Below are 15,819 nucleotides of genomic sequence, written 5' to 3'. Positions count from 1 at the left end.
AAGGGGAGTTGTAGTGTGTACCGCTGAACAGATGACCATCTGGCCTGGTGCAGTGATACAACCTTGGCTTGGGGACAAAGAAAACTCACTGAGACCATGTAAACATCTTTTCTGGTAGGAGGTTATCTTACATTTTATCTTGATCAATTTTGTAAATGTTATTTTTTTGATGTGTATAAAACAAAATTAAATGAAATCTCTGTTTGAAGTATTTTTTGCAGTGTAACCATGATATGGAAATCTGGTATGAAGAGGGGAGAAGAATTTCCATTTACAGCTGATACAGCTTGATACGCCTCTATATAACATCTTGTCTATGAGTGCAATACCTGAGAGGAATGGCCATACCACCAATATTATTTGTATCTTATTTAATGGTGGACTGGAAACACATTATGGACTGCGTGAAAATGTATCATTAACTGTCTGTCATTTCCACTAGTGTGTTAATACTATACTATTAGATTGTTTTCTAATTGTTCTGTTTTATTATGGAGAATGGTTCAGAAGATATTGCCCGGGAGATTTTCTAGGACATCCAGAGAACTTAACAAGTGGAGACAAATCTTGAATATATTTATTTTTTATTTTTCCTGTGGCACCAAGATTGGCTGACATGCTTGTATTTTTGGATACTTATTTTATTTTTATGTATTCCCCATGGCTTAACACTTTGCCAGGATTTCAAAAACTTGGTCGTAAAAGCACACTAACAGTCCAGGTTTTAAGGATATCCATGTTTGTGCACAGATGGTACAATCAAACAGAAGGGGTAATTCAGACCTGATCATAGATGTGCGAAAAAACGCACATCTACGATCAATTCTTTGACATGTGGGGGGACGCCCAGCACATGGTAAATCCGCCCCGCGTGCCGGGCCTCTCCCACCCTGCAGACATGTCCTGATCGTGCCCCTTAAATGGAGCATCTACGACCACAAAACACGGTGTCGATGTCCCATTCTCGCCCCCTCCAGGTCTTTCTGAAAAATGCAGTTTAGGACTTTCGTACATCAACGATGGGGTCTGAATTAGACCCAGAGTGAGGTACCAATTAAAGGGGTTATTCAGGTTTGTTAACAATCCAAAAAAGCAAGCAACTGGGCAAAACCATGTTGCAGTTGCACTGCAGGTGGGGCAGATGTAACATGTGCAGAGAGAGTTAGATTTGGGTGGGTTATATTGTTTCTGTGCATGGTAAATACTGGCTGCTTAATCTTTAGATTTCAGTTTGAACATTCCCCACCCAAATCTAAACCTTTCGGCACATGTTACATTTGCGTCACCTGCAATGCGGCATGGTTTTGCCCAGTTGCTTGCTTTTTTGGTTTGCTATCAAACCTGAATAAGGTCCTAAGTCACCTGTGCTTAAAGATGGATATCTTTATAACCTGGAGTGTTATGTGCCTTGAGGACCAAGTTTTGGAACCAATGGCTTAGACAATTAAAACAAATTAAACTGGCTTAAATTATGTAATATGTTATACTCCCCTTTCACCATACTCTTACTGACAGTTTTTTACCCTAGTGCAGTGGTTCCCAAACTTTTTAAACCACGGCACCCTAGAGTATCAGAATTTTTTTCACCGCACCCCAAGGCCAAAAGTTTTTTATTGAGAGATTCAGAATAAATATTAAATTAAGTAAATTGTGTTTATATTAGAGATGAGCGCCGGAAATTTTTCGGGTTTTGTGTTTTGGTTTTGGGTTCGGTTCCACGGCCGTGTTTTGGGTTCGACCGCGTTTTGGCAAAACCTCACCGAATTTTTTTTGTCGGATTCGGGTGTGTTTTGGATTCGGGTGTTTTTTTCAAAAAACACTAAAAAACAGCTTAAATCATAGAATTTGGGGGTCATTTTGATCCCAAAGTATTATTAACCTCAAAAACCATAATTTACACTCATTTTCAGTCTATTCTGAATACCTCACACCTCACAATATTATTTTTAGTCCTAAAATTTGCACCTAGGTCGCTGGATGACTAAGCTAAGCGACCCTAGTGGCCGACACAAACACCGGGCCCATCTAGGAGTGTCACTGCAGTGTCACGCAGGATGTCCCTTCCAAAAAACCCTCCCCAAACAGCACATGACGCAAAGAAAAAAAGAGGCGCAGTGAGGTAGCTGTGTGAGTAAGATAAGCGACCCTAGTGGCCGACACAAACACCGGGCCCATCTAGGAGTGTCACTGCAGTGTCACGCAGGATGTCCCTTCCAAAAAACCCTCCCCAAACAGCACATGACGCAAAGAAAAAAAGAGGCGCAATGAGGTAAAATCATATGCAGTGACAGTAGACGACATGTCCGTAATCGTTGTCAGGTCCTTCAGTCCGGACCAGATGTCAGCATCAGCAGTCGCTCCAGACTGCCCTGCATCACCGCCAGCGGGTGGGCTCGGAATTCTGAGCCTTTTCCTCGCACCCCCAGTTGCGGGAGAATGTGAAGGAGGAGATGTTGACAGGTCGCGTTCCGCTTGACTTGACAATTTTCTCACCAGCAGGTCTTTCAACCCCAGCAGACTTGTGTCTGCCGGAAAGAGAGATCCAAGGTAGGCTTTAAATCTAGGATCGAGCACGGTGGCCAAAATGTAGTGCTCTGATTTCAACAGATTGACCACCCGTGAATCCTTGTTAAGCGAATTAAGGGCTCCATCCACAAGTCCCACATGCCTAGCGGAATCGCTCCGTGTTAGCTCCTCCTTCAATGTCTCCAGCTTCTTCTGCAAAAGCCTGATGAGGGGAATGACCTGACTCAGGCTGGCAGTGTCTGAACTGACTTCACGTGTGGCAAGTTCAAAGGGCATCAGAACCTTGCACAACGTTGAAATCATTCTCCACTGCGCTTGAGACAGGTGCATTCCACCTCCTATATCGTGCTCAATTGTATAGGCTTGAATGGCCTTTTGCTGCTCCTCCAACCTCTGAAGCATATAGAGGGTTGAATTCCACCTCGTTACCACTTCTTGCTTCAGATGATGGCAGGGCAGGTTCAGTAGTTTTTGGTGGTGCTCCAGTCTTCTGTACGTGGTGCCTGTACGCCGAAAGTGTCCCGCAATTCTTCTGGCCACCGACAGCATCTCTTGCACGCCCCTGTCGTTTTTTAAAAAATTCTGCACCACCAAATTCAAGGTATGTGCAAAACATGGGACGTGCTGGAATTTGCCCATATTTAATGCACACACAATATTGCTGGCGTTGTCCGATGCCACAAATCCACAGGAGAGTCCAATTGGGGTAAGCCATTCCGCGATGATCTTCCTCAGTTGCCGTAAGAGGTTTTCAGCTGTGTGCGTATTCTGGAAAGCGGTGATACAAAGCGTAGCCTGCCTAGGAAAGAGTTGGCGTTTGCGAGATGCTGCTACTGGTGCCGCCGCTGCTGTTCTTGCGGCGGGAGTCCATACATCTACCCAGTGGGCTGTCACAGTCATATAGTCCTGACCCTGCCCTGCTCCACTTGTCCACATGTCCGTGGTTAAGTGGACATTGGGTACAGCTGCATTTTTTAGGACACTGGTGAGTCTTTTTCTGAGGTCTGTGTACATTTTCGGTATCGCCTGCCTAGAGAAGTGGAACCTAGATGGTATTTGGTAACGGGGGCACACTACCTCAAGAAATTGTGTAGTTCCCTGTGAACTAACGGCGGATACCGGACGCACGTCTAACACCAACATAGTTGTCAAGGCCTCAGTTATCCGCTTTGCAGCAGGATGACTGCTGTGATATTTCATCTTCCTCGCAAAGGACTGTTGGACAGTCAATTGCTTACTGGAAGTAGTACAAGTGGTCTTCCGACTTCCCCTCTGGGATGACCATCGACTCCCAGCAGCAACAACAGCAGCGCCAGCAGCAGTAGGCGTTACACGCAAGGATGCATCGGAGGAATCCCAGGCAGGAGAGGAATCGTCAGAATTGCCAGTGACATGGCCTGCAGGACTATTGGCATTCCTGGGGAAGGAGGAAATTGACACTGAGGGAGTTGGTGGGGTGGTTTGCGTGAGCTTGGTTACAAGAGGAAGGGATTTACTGGTCAGTGGACTGCTTCCGCTGTCACCCAAAGTTTTTGAACTTGTCACTGACTTATTATGAATGCGCTGCAGGTGACGTATAAGGGAGGATGTTCCGAGGTGGTTAACGTCCTTACCCCTACTTATTACAGCTTGACAAAGGCAACACACGGCTTGACACCTGTTGTCCGCTTTTCTGTTGAAATACCTCCACACTGAAGAGCTGATTTTTTTGGTATTTTCACCAGGCATGTCAACGGCCATATTCCTCCCACGGACAACAGGTGTCTCCCCGGGTGCCTGACTTAAACAAACCACCTCACCATCAGAATCCTCCTGGTCAATTTCCTCCCCAGCGCCAGCAACACCCATATCCTCCTCATCCTGGTGTACTTCAACACTGACATCTTCAATCTGACTATCAGGAACTGGACTGCGGGTGCTCCTTCCAGCACTTGCAGGGGGCGTGCAAATGGTGGAAGGCGCATGCTCTTCACGTCCAGTGTTGGGAAGGTCAGGCATCGCAACCGACACAATTGGACTCTACTTGTGGATTTGGGATTTCGAAGAACGCACAGTTCTTTGCGGTGCTTTTGCCAGCTTGAGTCTTTTCAGTTTTCTAGCGAGAGGCTGAGTGCTTCCATCCTCATGTGAAGCTGAACCACTAGCCATGAACATAGGCCAGGGCCTCAGCCGTTCCTTGCCACTCCGTGTGGTAAATGGCATATTGGCAAGTTTACGCTTCTCCTCCGACAATTTTATTTTAGGTTTTGGAGTCCTTTTTTTACTGATATTTGGTGTTTTGGATTTGACATGCTCTGTACTATGACATTGGGCATCGGCCTTGGCAGACGACGTTGCTGGCATTTCATCGTCTCGGCCATGACTAGTGGCAGCAGCTTCAGCACGAGGTGGAAGTGGATCTTGATCTTTCCCTAATTTTGGAACCTCAACATTTTTGTTCTCCATATTTTAATAGGCACAACTAAAAGGCACCTCAGGTAAACAATGGAGATGGATGGATACTAGTATACTTATGGATGGACTGCCGAGTGCCGACACAGAGGTAGCTACAGCCGTGGACTACCGTACTGTGTCTGCTGCTAATATAGACTGGATGATAATGAGATGAAATCAATATATATATATATATGTATGTATATATAATATCACTAGTACTGCAGCCGGACAGGTAGATAATATATTTATTAGGTAATGATGACTGATGACGGACCTGCTGGACACTGTCAGCTCAGCAGCACCGCAGACTGCTACAGTAAGCTACTATACTATAGTAGTATGTACAAAGAAGAAAGAAAAAAAAAACCACGGGTAGGTGGTATACAATTATGGATGGACTGCCGAGTGCCGACACAGAGGTAGCTACAGCCGTGGACTAACGTACTGTGTCTGCTGCTAATATAGACTGGATGATTGATAATGAGATGAAATCAATATATATATGTATGTATATATAATATCACTAGTACTGCAGCCGGACAGGTAGATAATATATTTATTAGGTAATGATGACTGATGACGGACCTGCTGGACACTGTCAGCTCAGCAGCACCGCAGACTGCTACAGTAAGCTACTATACTATAGTAGTATGTACAAAGAAGAAAGGAAAAAAAAAAACCACGGGTAGGTGGTATACAATTATGGATGGACTGCCGAGTGCCGACACAGAGGTAGCTACAGCCGTGGACTAACGTACTGTGTCTGCTGCTAATATAGACTGGATGATTGATAATGAGATGAAATCAATATATATATGTATGTATATATAATATCACTAGTACTGCAGCCGGACAGGTAGATAATATATTTATTAGGTAATGATGACTGATGACGGACCTGCTGGACACTGTCAGCTCAGCAGCACCGCAGACTGCTACAGTAAGCTACTATACTCTATAGTAGTATGTACAAAGAAGAAAGAAAAAAAAAAACCACGGGTAGGTGGTATACAATTATGGATGGACTGCCGAGTGCCGACACAGAGGTAGCTACAGCCGTGGACTAACGTACTGTGTCTGCTGCTAATATAGACTGGATGATTGATAATGAGATGAAATCAATATATATATGTATGTATATATAATATCACTAGTACTGCAGCCGGACAGGTAGATAATATATTTATTAGGTAATGATGACTGATGACGGACCTGTTGGACACTGTCAGCTCAGCAGCACCGCAGACTGCTACAATAAGCTACTATACTCTATAGTAGTATGTACAAAGAAGAAAGAAAGAAAAAAAACCACGGGTAGGTGGTATACAATTATGGATGGACTGCCGAGTGCCGACACAGAGGTAGCTACAGCCGTGGACTAACGTACTGTGTCTGCTGCTAATATAGACTGGATGATTGATAATGAGATGAAATCAATATATATATGTATGTATATATAATATCACTAGTACTGCAGCCGGACAGGTAGATAATATATTTATTAGGTAATGATGACTGATGACGGACCTGCTGGACACTGTCAGCTCAGCAGCACCGCAGACTGCTACAGTAAGCTACTATACTCTATAGTAGTATGTACAAAGAAGAAAGAAAAAAAAAAAACCACGGGTAGGTGGTATACAATTATGGGTGGACTGCCGAGTGCCGACACAGAGGTAGCTACAGCCGTGGACTAACGTACTGTGTCTGCTGCTAATATAGAGTCTAGACTGGATGATAAATTATTGATAATGAGATGAAATCAATATAATATCACTAGTACTGCAGCCGGACAGGTACTATATATATTTATTATGTAATGACTGATGACGGACCTGCTGGACACTGTCAGGTCAGCACAGCACCGCAGACTGCTACAGTAAGCTACTATAGTAGTATGTATAAAGAAGAATGAAAAAAAAAAAACCACGGGTAGGTGGTATACAATATTATATATATATATATATATATATATATTATATACAATTATATATATATATATATATATATATTAAACTGGTGGTGATTGATTATTAAACTGGTGGTCACTTCAGGTCACGTTGCAACTTGCAACTAGTACTCCGAGGCCTAAGCAGACAATCACAAAATATATTATTATACTGGTGGTCAGTGTGGTCACAACAATGGCAGTGTGGCACTGACTCTGGCAGCAAAAGTGTGCACTGTACGTTATATGTACTCCTGAGTCCTGCTCTCAGACTCTAACTGCTCCCCACTGTCAGTGTCTCCCCCACAAGTCAGATAATACACTTACAGTCACACTATCTAATCTATAAATATCACTTCAGCAAGTAGTATAGTAGTATACAGTATAGTAGTACTCCTCCTAATAATGCTCCCCAAAATACTGTGTCTCTCTCTTCTCTAAACGGAGAGGACGCCAGCCACGTCCTCTCCCTATGACTCTCAATGCACGTGTGAAAATGGCGGCGACGCGCGGCTCCTTATATAGAATCCGAGTCTCGCGATAGAATCCGAGCCTCGCGAGAATCCGACAGCGTGATGATGACGTTCGGGCGCGCTCGGGTTAGCCGAGCAAGGCGGGAAGATCCGAGCCTGCTCGGACCCGTGTAAAAAACCTGAAGTTCGGGCGGGTTCGGATTCAGAGGAACCGAACCCGCTCATCTCTAGTTTATATGTCATCCTTAGGTTCAATTGTGTGGTGAGGGACAGGAATTGCTTCTGTTTGTCCACATATATTATGATTGGCAGCCACCAGCACTGGTTTTGCCCATTACATTTATCATAAATCATTTAAATTGGTCCTGGACCACAAATCCAAGGCACCCCTGCAAGTGTCCTGAGGCACCCCAGGGTGCCTAGGCACACAGTTTGGGAACCACTGCCCTAGTGGTTGAAGTGGAAGTTTAGAAGTAATGGTATGGAAAGCCCAAGTGAATGGAATTTTACAATCAAAGCAATAGGAGATGTGGTGCTATGTCATACCACTTTATATTGAACTACTTCAACCAATACTTACCCCTAGTGCAGTCTCACACTGTCTTTCAGTGCACTGTAGATTTAAATGATAGTTTTCTGCACTCTGATTTGTGAATGGCCAGTGGCATCAACCAATCTGCTGCTACCAGTCGACGTGTAAAATCTATCATACCCTGTAATTGTGCAGATGTATGCTGCATGGACCTGGCTGGCAGTAAAGGATGCTGTCATACTCTGCCTTCTTCCATCATGTCATTTTCCTTCTCTTACTTAAACTATCTAGGTGCATCTAGAGAGGAGGAGGTCCCACTGGCATATCTATAATGGGTGCCCCCACTGCACACGCTACACCCATTTTTTTAATACCCACCCCTCCTGAATCCCATGCCGACATCAGCAGCGCTGTGGAATCACTGTGAAAATGGCACAGCGGGCATTTTCACAGTGTTCTGTGCATGTGCAGTAGAGAAATCACTGTGAAAATGGCCACCGCGCAATTTTCCCTGTCATCTGCGCATGCGCAGTAGAGTCTGAGCCCTCTAGTGCTTAGACTCTCCAGCACTGCCGGAGGGGGCCCGAATGGAGGAGGCAACACACGGGTCTCCTCCTCTCTTAAAGTGCCCCTAAGGAGGCCCGCGTGCAGGCTCCGTCTGGGCCCCCTCCATTCTAGCCGGCAGCTCTGTAGCTCTGGGTACTAGGGAACTCTAGCACCATCCCAGAGTCTAGAGCAGGGATGGGGAACCTTTGGCCCTCCAGCTGTGGTTGAACTACACATACCAGCATGCCCTGCTACAGTTTTGCTACTTGGCCATGCTAATACTGTTGCAAGGCATGCTGGGATGTGTAGTTCAACAACAGCAGGAGGGCCAAAGGTTCCCCATCCCTGGTCTAGAGTGCAAGCGCAGGTCTCTGGGAATATGGGGGGTAATTCCAAGTTGATCGCAGCAGGATTTTTGATAGCAATTGGGCAAAACCATGTGCACTGCAGGGGAGGCAGATATAACATGTGCAGAGAGAGATAGATTTGGGTGTGGTGTGTTCAATCTGCAATCTAATTTGCAGTGTAAAAATAAAGCAGCCAGTATTTACCCTGCACAGAAATAAAATAACCCACACAAATCTAACTCTTTCTGCACATGTTATATCTCTGCCTCCCCTGCAGTGCACATGGTTTTGCCCAATTGCTATCAAAAATCCTGCTGCGATCAACTTGGAATTATCCCCATGGAGCAGTGGCCATTTTCCCAGTAATTTTCCAACAGCGCATGCGCAAAACAATGGGAAAATTGTTGCTGCGCTATTTTCCCAGTGATTTCTGCAGCAATGCTGCTGGGCCACGGGACTCTGGATGGTAATTACTGGGCGATATTGTAAACAATATCGCTCAGGAGGGTAAAAATTAGTGATATTGTTTACAAAATCGCCTAGTGTGTACCCAACATTATTCTTCCTCTGTTGTTACTATCTCATAGGATCTTTTGTGTATTTTTTATGCGTACAATGTAGAAATAATTTGTCATTATTGTTCTGGTGCGCATTTGAGCTTCTATTAGAACAGTGTCCATAAATTATATAATTTAGGAGCATTGATGCTGCCTTTCTTTCTTCCCTTCTGCCTATGGAATGAAGAATAGTTGACTACCCAGTAATAATTTTGTATACAACTGCACTATTATGAGTGGCCAACCAGCACTCTTCCTATAGTTTTGTGTCTGGTGTTCCTGTAAGGGGCAACACTGCAGTAATACTGCAGTGTAATTGATTTCAGTGTATAGGAATTTACCGTTTTTATATTCTATTTAGATCCGCAAGAAACTAGGGTTTTGGGGCATATCAGCATTGTGTAAACACATCATTACAGCCATCCAGTTTACAAATATTTTTCCACACGCCATAACACACTACGGTACTGTATCTATTGGTTATTATTACACCATTTCCCCACTGCCAGCATATAAACCATGTAACATTAGCACTGTGTGCGGCTGCAGAACAAGTCCCCTGGGTTTTTCTCTGCACCATATGAACAAACAGGCCAGTTCCGGATAGGTTGTGGTTTCCAGAGGGAGACTTTTGAGGGACGGACAAAACATGGCAGCCCCCAGAGAATAATTCATGCTGTGCACAGACACCGGCGTATTTATTTATTTAGAGTATTGCAGCACCTGGTTCTCCCGCTCCTGCAGGCTCCTGTCATGTTTGCCAAGCCCTTCAAAGCGAGGTCCAACACGGCCGTGAAAGGCTCAGACAGGTGATGGCCGCCGCTCGGGCTGTGTACTACAGTGCTTCTACGTAAGGGGTCTATGTTCTAAGCCTTGGAGAGAAATAAAGTATCCGCTCATAACTGTAATTTTTCAAACACTGCCTGTAACATGTCAGGTGCTGATTGGCTAGTACTTTATCTCCCTCCACTGTAACTCTCTCCAAGGCTTAGTACTCCAAGGCTTGGTACATAGACCCCATTGTTGGTGTTCTGTATCTGCTTGTCCCATTGCTGCTTGTGTACTGTGCTCTGTGTTGGTGGCAACATCCTGCATTAGCTTATTAGGTGACAGTAAGAGAGTGTAGTGACATTGCTGTGCTCTGTTTACTCCCTGGCGGTTTCATTTGTTTGGGATGTTCCCGGATGTTGCTAATCGGGAGGGTCGAGGGTCACGGATAATGTCGACGTTGTCATTCCTGTCCTGTTCTAATGGCTTTCTTTTCTGTATTTACCTGATGTGGGAATTTACCCTTAAAATCTTTTTTTTCTGTACCTCTCACCCCTTATTTTTACTGTTACATATATTCAGTATTTATTAAAGTAAGAATTATATTGCTAATTAACGCACGGTTTATTTTTTTTTCCTACTGCATTATTATTTGTGCCTGTTTAGTTTACAAAGTGTCAACGATTGTTGTACTAAAAGGAAGGCAGCTTTGCATCAGGGAACGGTGTTCAGCTAGACAACCACCTGAGATTTGGAGCCCTGATTTCATCTCCCCTAGTGGAAACACTGTATGCGTAAGGAAAAACAAACAAAAGCACACCAAATCATGATTCCTTTAGTGGGGGATGTAGTCCCCATCCCGCGCTAGTGCCTTTTCAAGAGCAGACATGATGCTGCAGTGCAATGTACCCAGTACATAGTAACCACATTTTGGTGTCTCCATGACACTTTGCTGCTTCGCAGATGCTGCACACAACTCCTAGTACAATTTAGCTGTACACAGCTAGCTTTTTGGTTATGGTCCAAAGACATTTAAAACACATTACAGTTTAAAACTATTTGGTTAGCTGTGATCTAGTTGAAATGATGTTGTACTCAATGAATATGTTGCAATTTTGTCAGCTTCAGACAAATTATGTTCATAGTCTGGGTGCATTACCTCATCGCTAGGTAAACACAACTTGGTGTCCCACGAGACTGAAATATTTGGCCATAGATTTCATTGTTTAATATTTGTATTTAGCCAACGAGATTGCTCTGTGTTTGTGGCCCGCTATAAAGTTGTATTAGATGTTATAAGATATCATATTGTCTTTCTGCCATGTCATTTATTGTATGCTCCTTAAGACTGTAATGTCTTATATTAGTCATCGTTACTGTTGTTCTACGATACCATTTTTCTATACATGGCATTAAGCTAATTTGACTCCTGTAACGTCGTTTGGAGTTTTGCTGACTTTGCTGGTTTATCACTTCCTTATTTCTTCTCCAGGTTAATACATCTGCCCCAGAGTGTGAGAACCACTGTGACAGATGTTAAGTTAATGGGTAAATAAAAAGGAGGAAGCCCAGCACCAATTAGTAGCTATATACCTGCTGCTTTTCAATGGGTATACTCAACCCAAAAAAAAAAGGACAAAGATAAAAATTGTGTTTTGAAAAGCGCTGGTATAGAGCACAAAAACAGTTTGTTTATTTACGTATTTTAGTTTTATTCAAAACAATCATATTCATGGTTTGTAAATAGCATATAAAAAGGAAAATTTCACCGGCCAGTGACTATTTATAAAATAACAAAGTACAAGTACAAATTTATAGTTTAAACATTACCCTGATCCAGGGAGATACAATGACAATAAAATGCTATAGTGCAATAATGTTGCAACAATAAAAGTTATTTTGAATCAGACAATAATTCTAATGCTCTGTTGTACTTGTATTTCAAACTGTTCCTTAGCAATTGAATTAGACGGAGAACTTTTACCAGTCAATATTGTAATGAATAAGACCGCACATGTGTACTTATAGAAATGTTAAATGCAAATAGCTTATTGATATATTACCCTCCGTTCTGGGTTACTCCAAAGTCCTGCGGCCGTAGTTTTGTGATATGGAGTAATTTGATCCAGATTGTAATACTGAGGTGCTTTCCTCCGTTTGTAGGAGGATGTCCGGCTACCCTCAGTTGCAGATTATCGGTACTGACCGTTCGTGCAGGGCACTTACTTGCCTCCACCAGGACTCCAGTTTAAATGGTGTAGTATATCTAGCCGCCGCTGCACAGTGATAATTACACTGTCTCCGTCTTCGCAATGTCCACCCGTCTGCCTCTATATTTGCAATGTGGGGTGGGCTGAATTTGCAGTGTGGAGCGGGCTAAGGTTGCAGTGTGGAGTGGGCTGAATGGTCTCTACCCCGCACCGCAGGATGAGGTTGGAGGGGCCGTCTCTGTGTCTATGGCTCCCAACTCATGGAGGCCGCAGGACTTGGGAGCAACCCAGAACGGAGGGTAATATATTAATAAGCTATTTGTTTTTAACATTTCTATAGCATTTTATTGTCATTGTATCTCCCTGGATCAGGGTAACAATAAATTTGTACTTTGTGATTTTATAAATAGTCACTGGCCGGTGAAATTTTCCTTTTTATATGCTATTTACATGCCATGAATATGATTGTTTTGAATAAAACTAAAATACGTAAATAAACAAACAAACCGTTGTTGTGCTCTGTACCAGCGCTTTTCAAAACACCAGTTTTATCTTAATAGGTAAATAATGTGTAACCATTAGTAAAGTGGGAACACATTCTTCATGGTGGCGGTTTTGGTCAGTGACAGGAAAAAAATATTTGCATTAAGCATTATTGAGTTGCCATTATGAGGATGTGCTGAGTTTGTGTTTTAATGACATTTTCTCTTACATCCTAGAGGATGCTGGGGACTCCGTAATGACCATGGGGTATAGACGGCCTCCGCAGGAGACATGGGCACTCTAAGACTTTAGATGGGCGTGAGCTGGCTCCTCCCTCTATGCCCCTCCTCCAGACCTTAGTTAGATCCTGTGCCCAGAGGAGACTGGTTGCACACTAGGGGAGCTCTACTGAGTTTCTCTGAAAAAACTTTTGTTAGGTTTTTTATTTTCAGGGAGCACTGTTGGCAACAGGCTCCCTGCTTCGTGGGACTGAGGGGAGAGAAGCAGACCCACTTTCCTGGACTGATGGGCTCTGCTTCTTAGGCTACTGGACACCATTAGCTCCAGAGGGTCGGAACACAGGTGTCGTCCTTGCTGTTCGTCCCAGAGCCGCGCCGCCGTCCTCCTCACAGAGCCGGAAGATTGAAGCCGGGTAAGTATAGGAAGCAAGAAGACTTCAAAGGCGGCAGAAGACTTCAGATCTTCATGAGGTACCGCGCAGAGGTCGCGCTGCGCGCCATTGCTCCCACAACACACACAGGCACAGCAAGGGCGCAGGGGGGGGCGCCCTGGCCAGCAATTTTTACCTCGCATAAGACTGGCACACCTATATAGATACTGCGGAGGCAGTATATAATCAATCCCCTGCCAGTATAATAAAAATAGCGGGACCGAAGCCCGCCGTCGAGGGGGCGGAGCTTGATCTTCCAGCACTAACCAGCGCCATTTTCTCCACAGCATGCTGCAGAGAAGCTGCTCCCGGACTCTCCCCTGCTGAACAAGTAACAGGGGGCAAAAACGAGGGGGGGGGCACATTTATTTGGTGCTAATTCTATATATAAAGCGCTGTACAGGCTGGGGCTTTGTTTCAGTATCTAGTGGCGCTGGGTGTGTGCTGGCATACTCTCTCTCTGTCTCTCCAAAGGGCCTTATTGTGGGTCTGTCCCCATATTCATATATCCCAGTGTGTGTGGGGGTGTCAGTACGTGTGTGTCGACATGTCTGAAGCGGAAGGCTCGTCTAGGGAGGAAGCAGAGCAGATGGTGGTGGTGTCTCCGTCGGCACAGCCGACACCTGATTGGTTGGACATGTGGAATGTTTTAAATGCTAATGTGGCTTTATTACATAAGAGATTGGACAATGCTGGGAGTCAATCCATGGCTGTTACTGTGTCACAAGACCCTTCAGGGTCCCATAAAAGTCCCTTTTCCTAGATAGCAGACACTGATACCGACACGGATTCCGACTCCAGTGTCGACTATGATGATGCAAGGTTGCACCCAAGAGTGGCCAAGAGTATTAAATATATGATTATTGCAATAAAAGATGTTTTGCATATCACAGAGGACCCCTCTGTCCCTGACACGAGGGTCTGCATGTTTAAGGAAAAGAAACCTGAGGTAACGTTTCCCCCATCTCATGAGCTGAACGCTTTATTTGAAAAGGCTTGGGAAACTCCAGACATGAGACTGCAGGTTCCCAAGATAATTATTATGGCGTATCCTTTCCCCTCAAAGGACAGGGTACGGTGGGAATCCTCGCCCACGGTGGACAAGGCCTTGACGCGCTTGTCCAAAAAGGTGGCACTACCGTCCCCAGACACGGCGCCCCTAAAGGATCCTGCGGATCGCAGGCAGGAAACTACCTTAAATTTATGCGACTACGGGAGCCCTACTCAGACCTGCAGTAGCGTCGGCATGGGTGGGTAGCGCAAATTGCAGCTTGGGCAGATAACTTATCTGACATTGACACCCTAGATAAAGATAGTATTTTGTTGACATTAGGGCACATCAAGGGCGCAGCGTTATATATGAGAGATGCTGCGAGAGATATTGGGCTTTTGGGTTCAAGAGCCAATGCCATGGCAGTTTCTGCTAGAAGGTCCCTGTGGACCCGTCAATGGACAGGTGATGCTGACTCAAAGAGACATATGGAGGCTTTGCCTTACAAAGGTGAAGTTTTATTTGGGGAGGGCCTCGCGGACCTGGTTTCCACAGCTACTGCGGGTAAGTCTTCTTTTTTTGCCTTACGTTCCCCCACAGCAGAAGAAAACACCTCAATACCAGATGCAGTCCTTTCGGTCTCATAAGTTCAGAAAGGGGCGTGGCTCTTCCTTCCTCGCCAGAGGTAGAGGGAAAAGAACACCAGCTACGGCTAGTTCCCAGGAACAAAAATCCTCCCCGGCCTCTACAAAATCCACCGCATGACGCTGGGGCTCCGCTGCGGGAGTCCGCACCGGTGGGAGCACATCTTCGACTCTTCAGCCAAGTCTGGGTTCAGTCGGATTTGGATCCTTGGGTGGTCGAAATTGTATCCCAAGGCTACAATCTGGAGTTCGAAGATGTGACTCCACACCGATTTTTCAAATCGGCCTTGCCAGCTTCTCCCCCAGAGAGGGAAATAGTTTCAGCTGTCAACAGCAAGTGATTATCAGGGTTCCCCTAGAATTCAACCCTATTTGTGGTCCCGAAGCCGGATGGCTCGGTCAGACCAATTCTGAATCTAAAATCCCTAAACCTATATTTGAAGAAGTTCAAATTCAAGATGGAATCTCTCCGGGCAGTGATCTCCAGCCTGGAAGGGGGGGGGATTTTATGGTGTCACTAGACATAAAGGATGCATACCTTCATGTCCCCATATATCCTCATCAGGCGTACCTGAGATTCGCTGTACAGGATTGTCATTACCAGTTTCAGACGTTGCCGTTTGGGCTTTCCACGGCCCGAGAATTTTCACCAAGGTAATGGCGGAAATGATGGTGCTCCTGCGCCAGC

General features: G+C 44.8%; 1 protein-coding gene across 1 annotated transcript in view; it reads left to right on the top strand.

Annotated features, from left to right (window-relative positions):
* Window positions 1-9,917: 9,917 nt before the first annotated feature.
* The window catches only part of EIF2D (eukaryotic translation initiation factor 2D), a 118,678-nt gene continuing 112,776 nt past the window's right edge, over window positions 9,918-15,819 (top strand). Inside the window, exon 1 of the mRNA XM_063955170.1 lies at window positions 9,918-10,174. Within this exon, the coding sequence (XP_063811240.1) occupies window positions 10,119-10,174 (56 nt within the window). The 5' untranslated portion in view covers window positions 9,918-10,118. The remainder of the gene's footprint in view (window positions 10,175-15,819) is intronic.

This window comes from Pseudophryne corroboree, chromosome 2 (assembly GCF_028390025.1).
Source record: "Pseudophryne corroboree isolate aPseCor3 chromosome 2, aPseCor3.hap2, whole genome shotgun sequence".
Taxonomy (NCBI): domain Eukaryota; kingdom Metazoa; phylum Chordata; class Amphibia; order Anura; family Myobatrachidae; genus Pseudophryne; species Pseudophryne corroboree.
The sequence above is the reverse complement of the archived record's forward strand: the minus strand, read 5'-3'. Positions and strand labels throughout refer to the sequence as shown.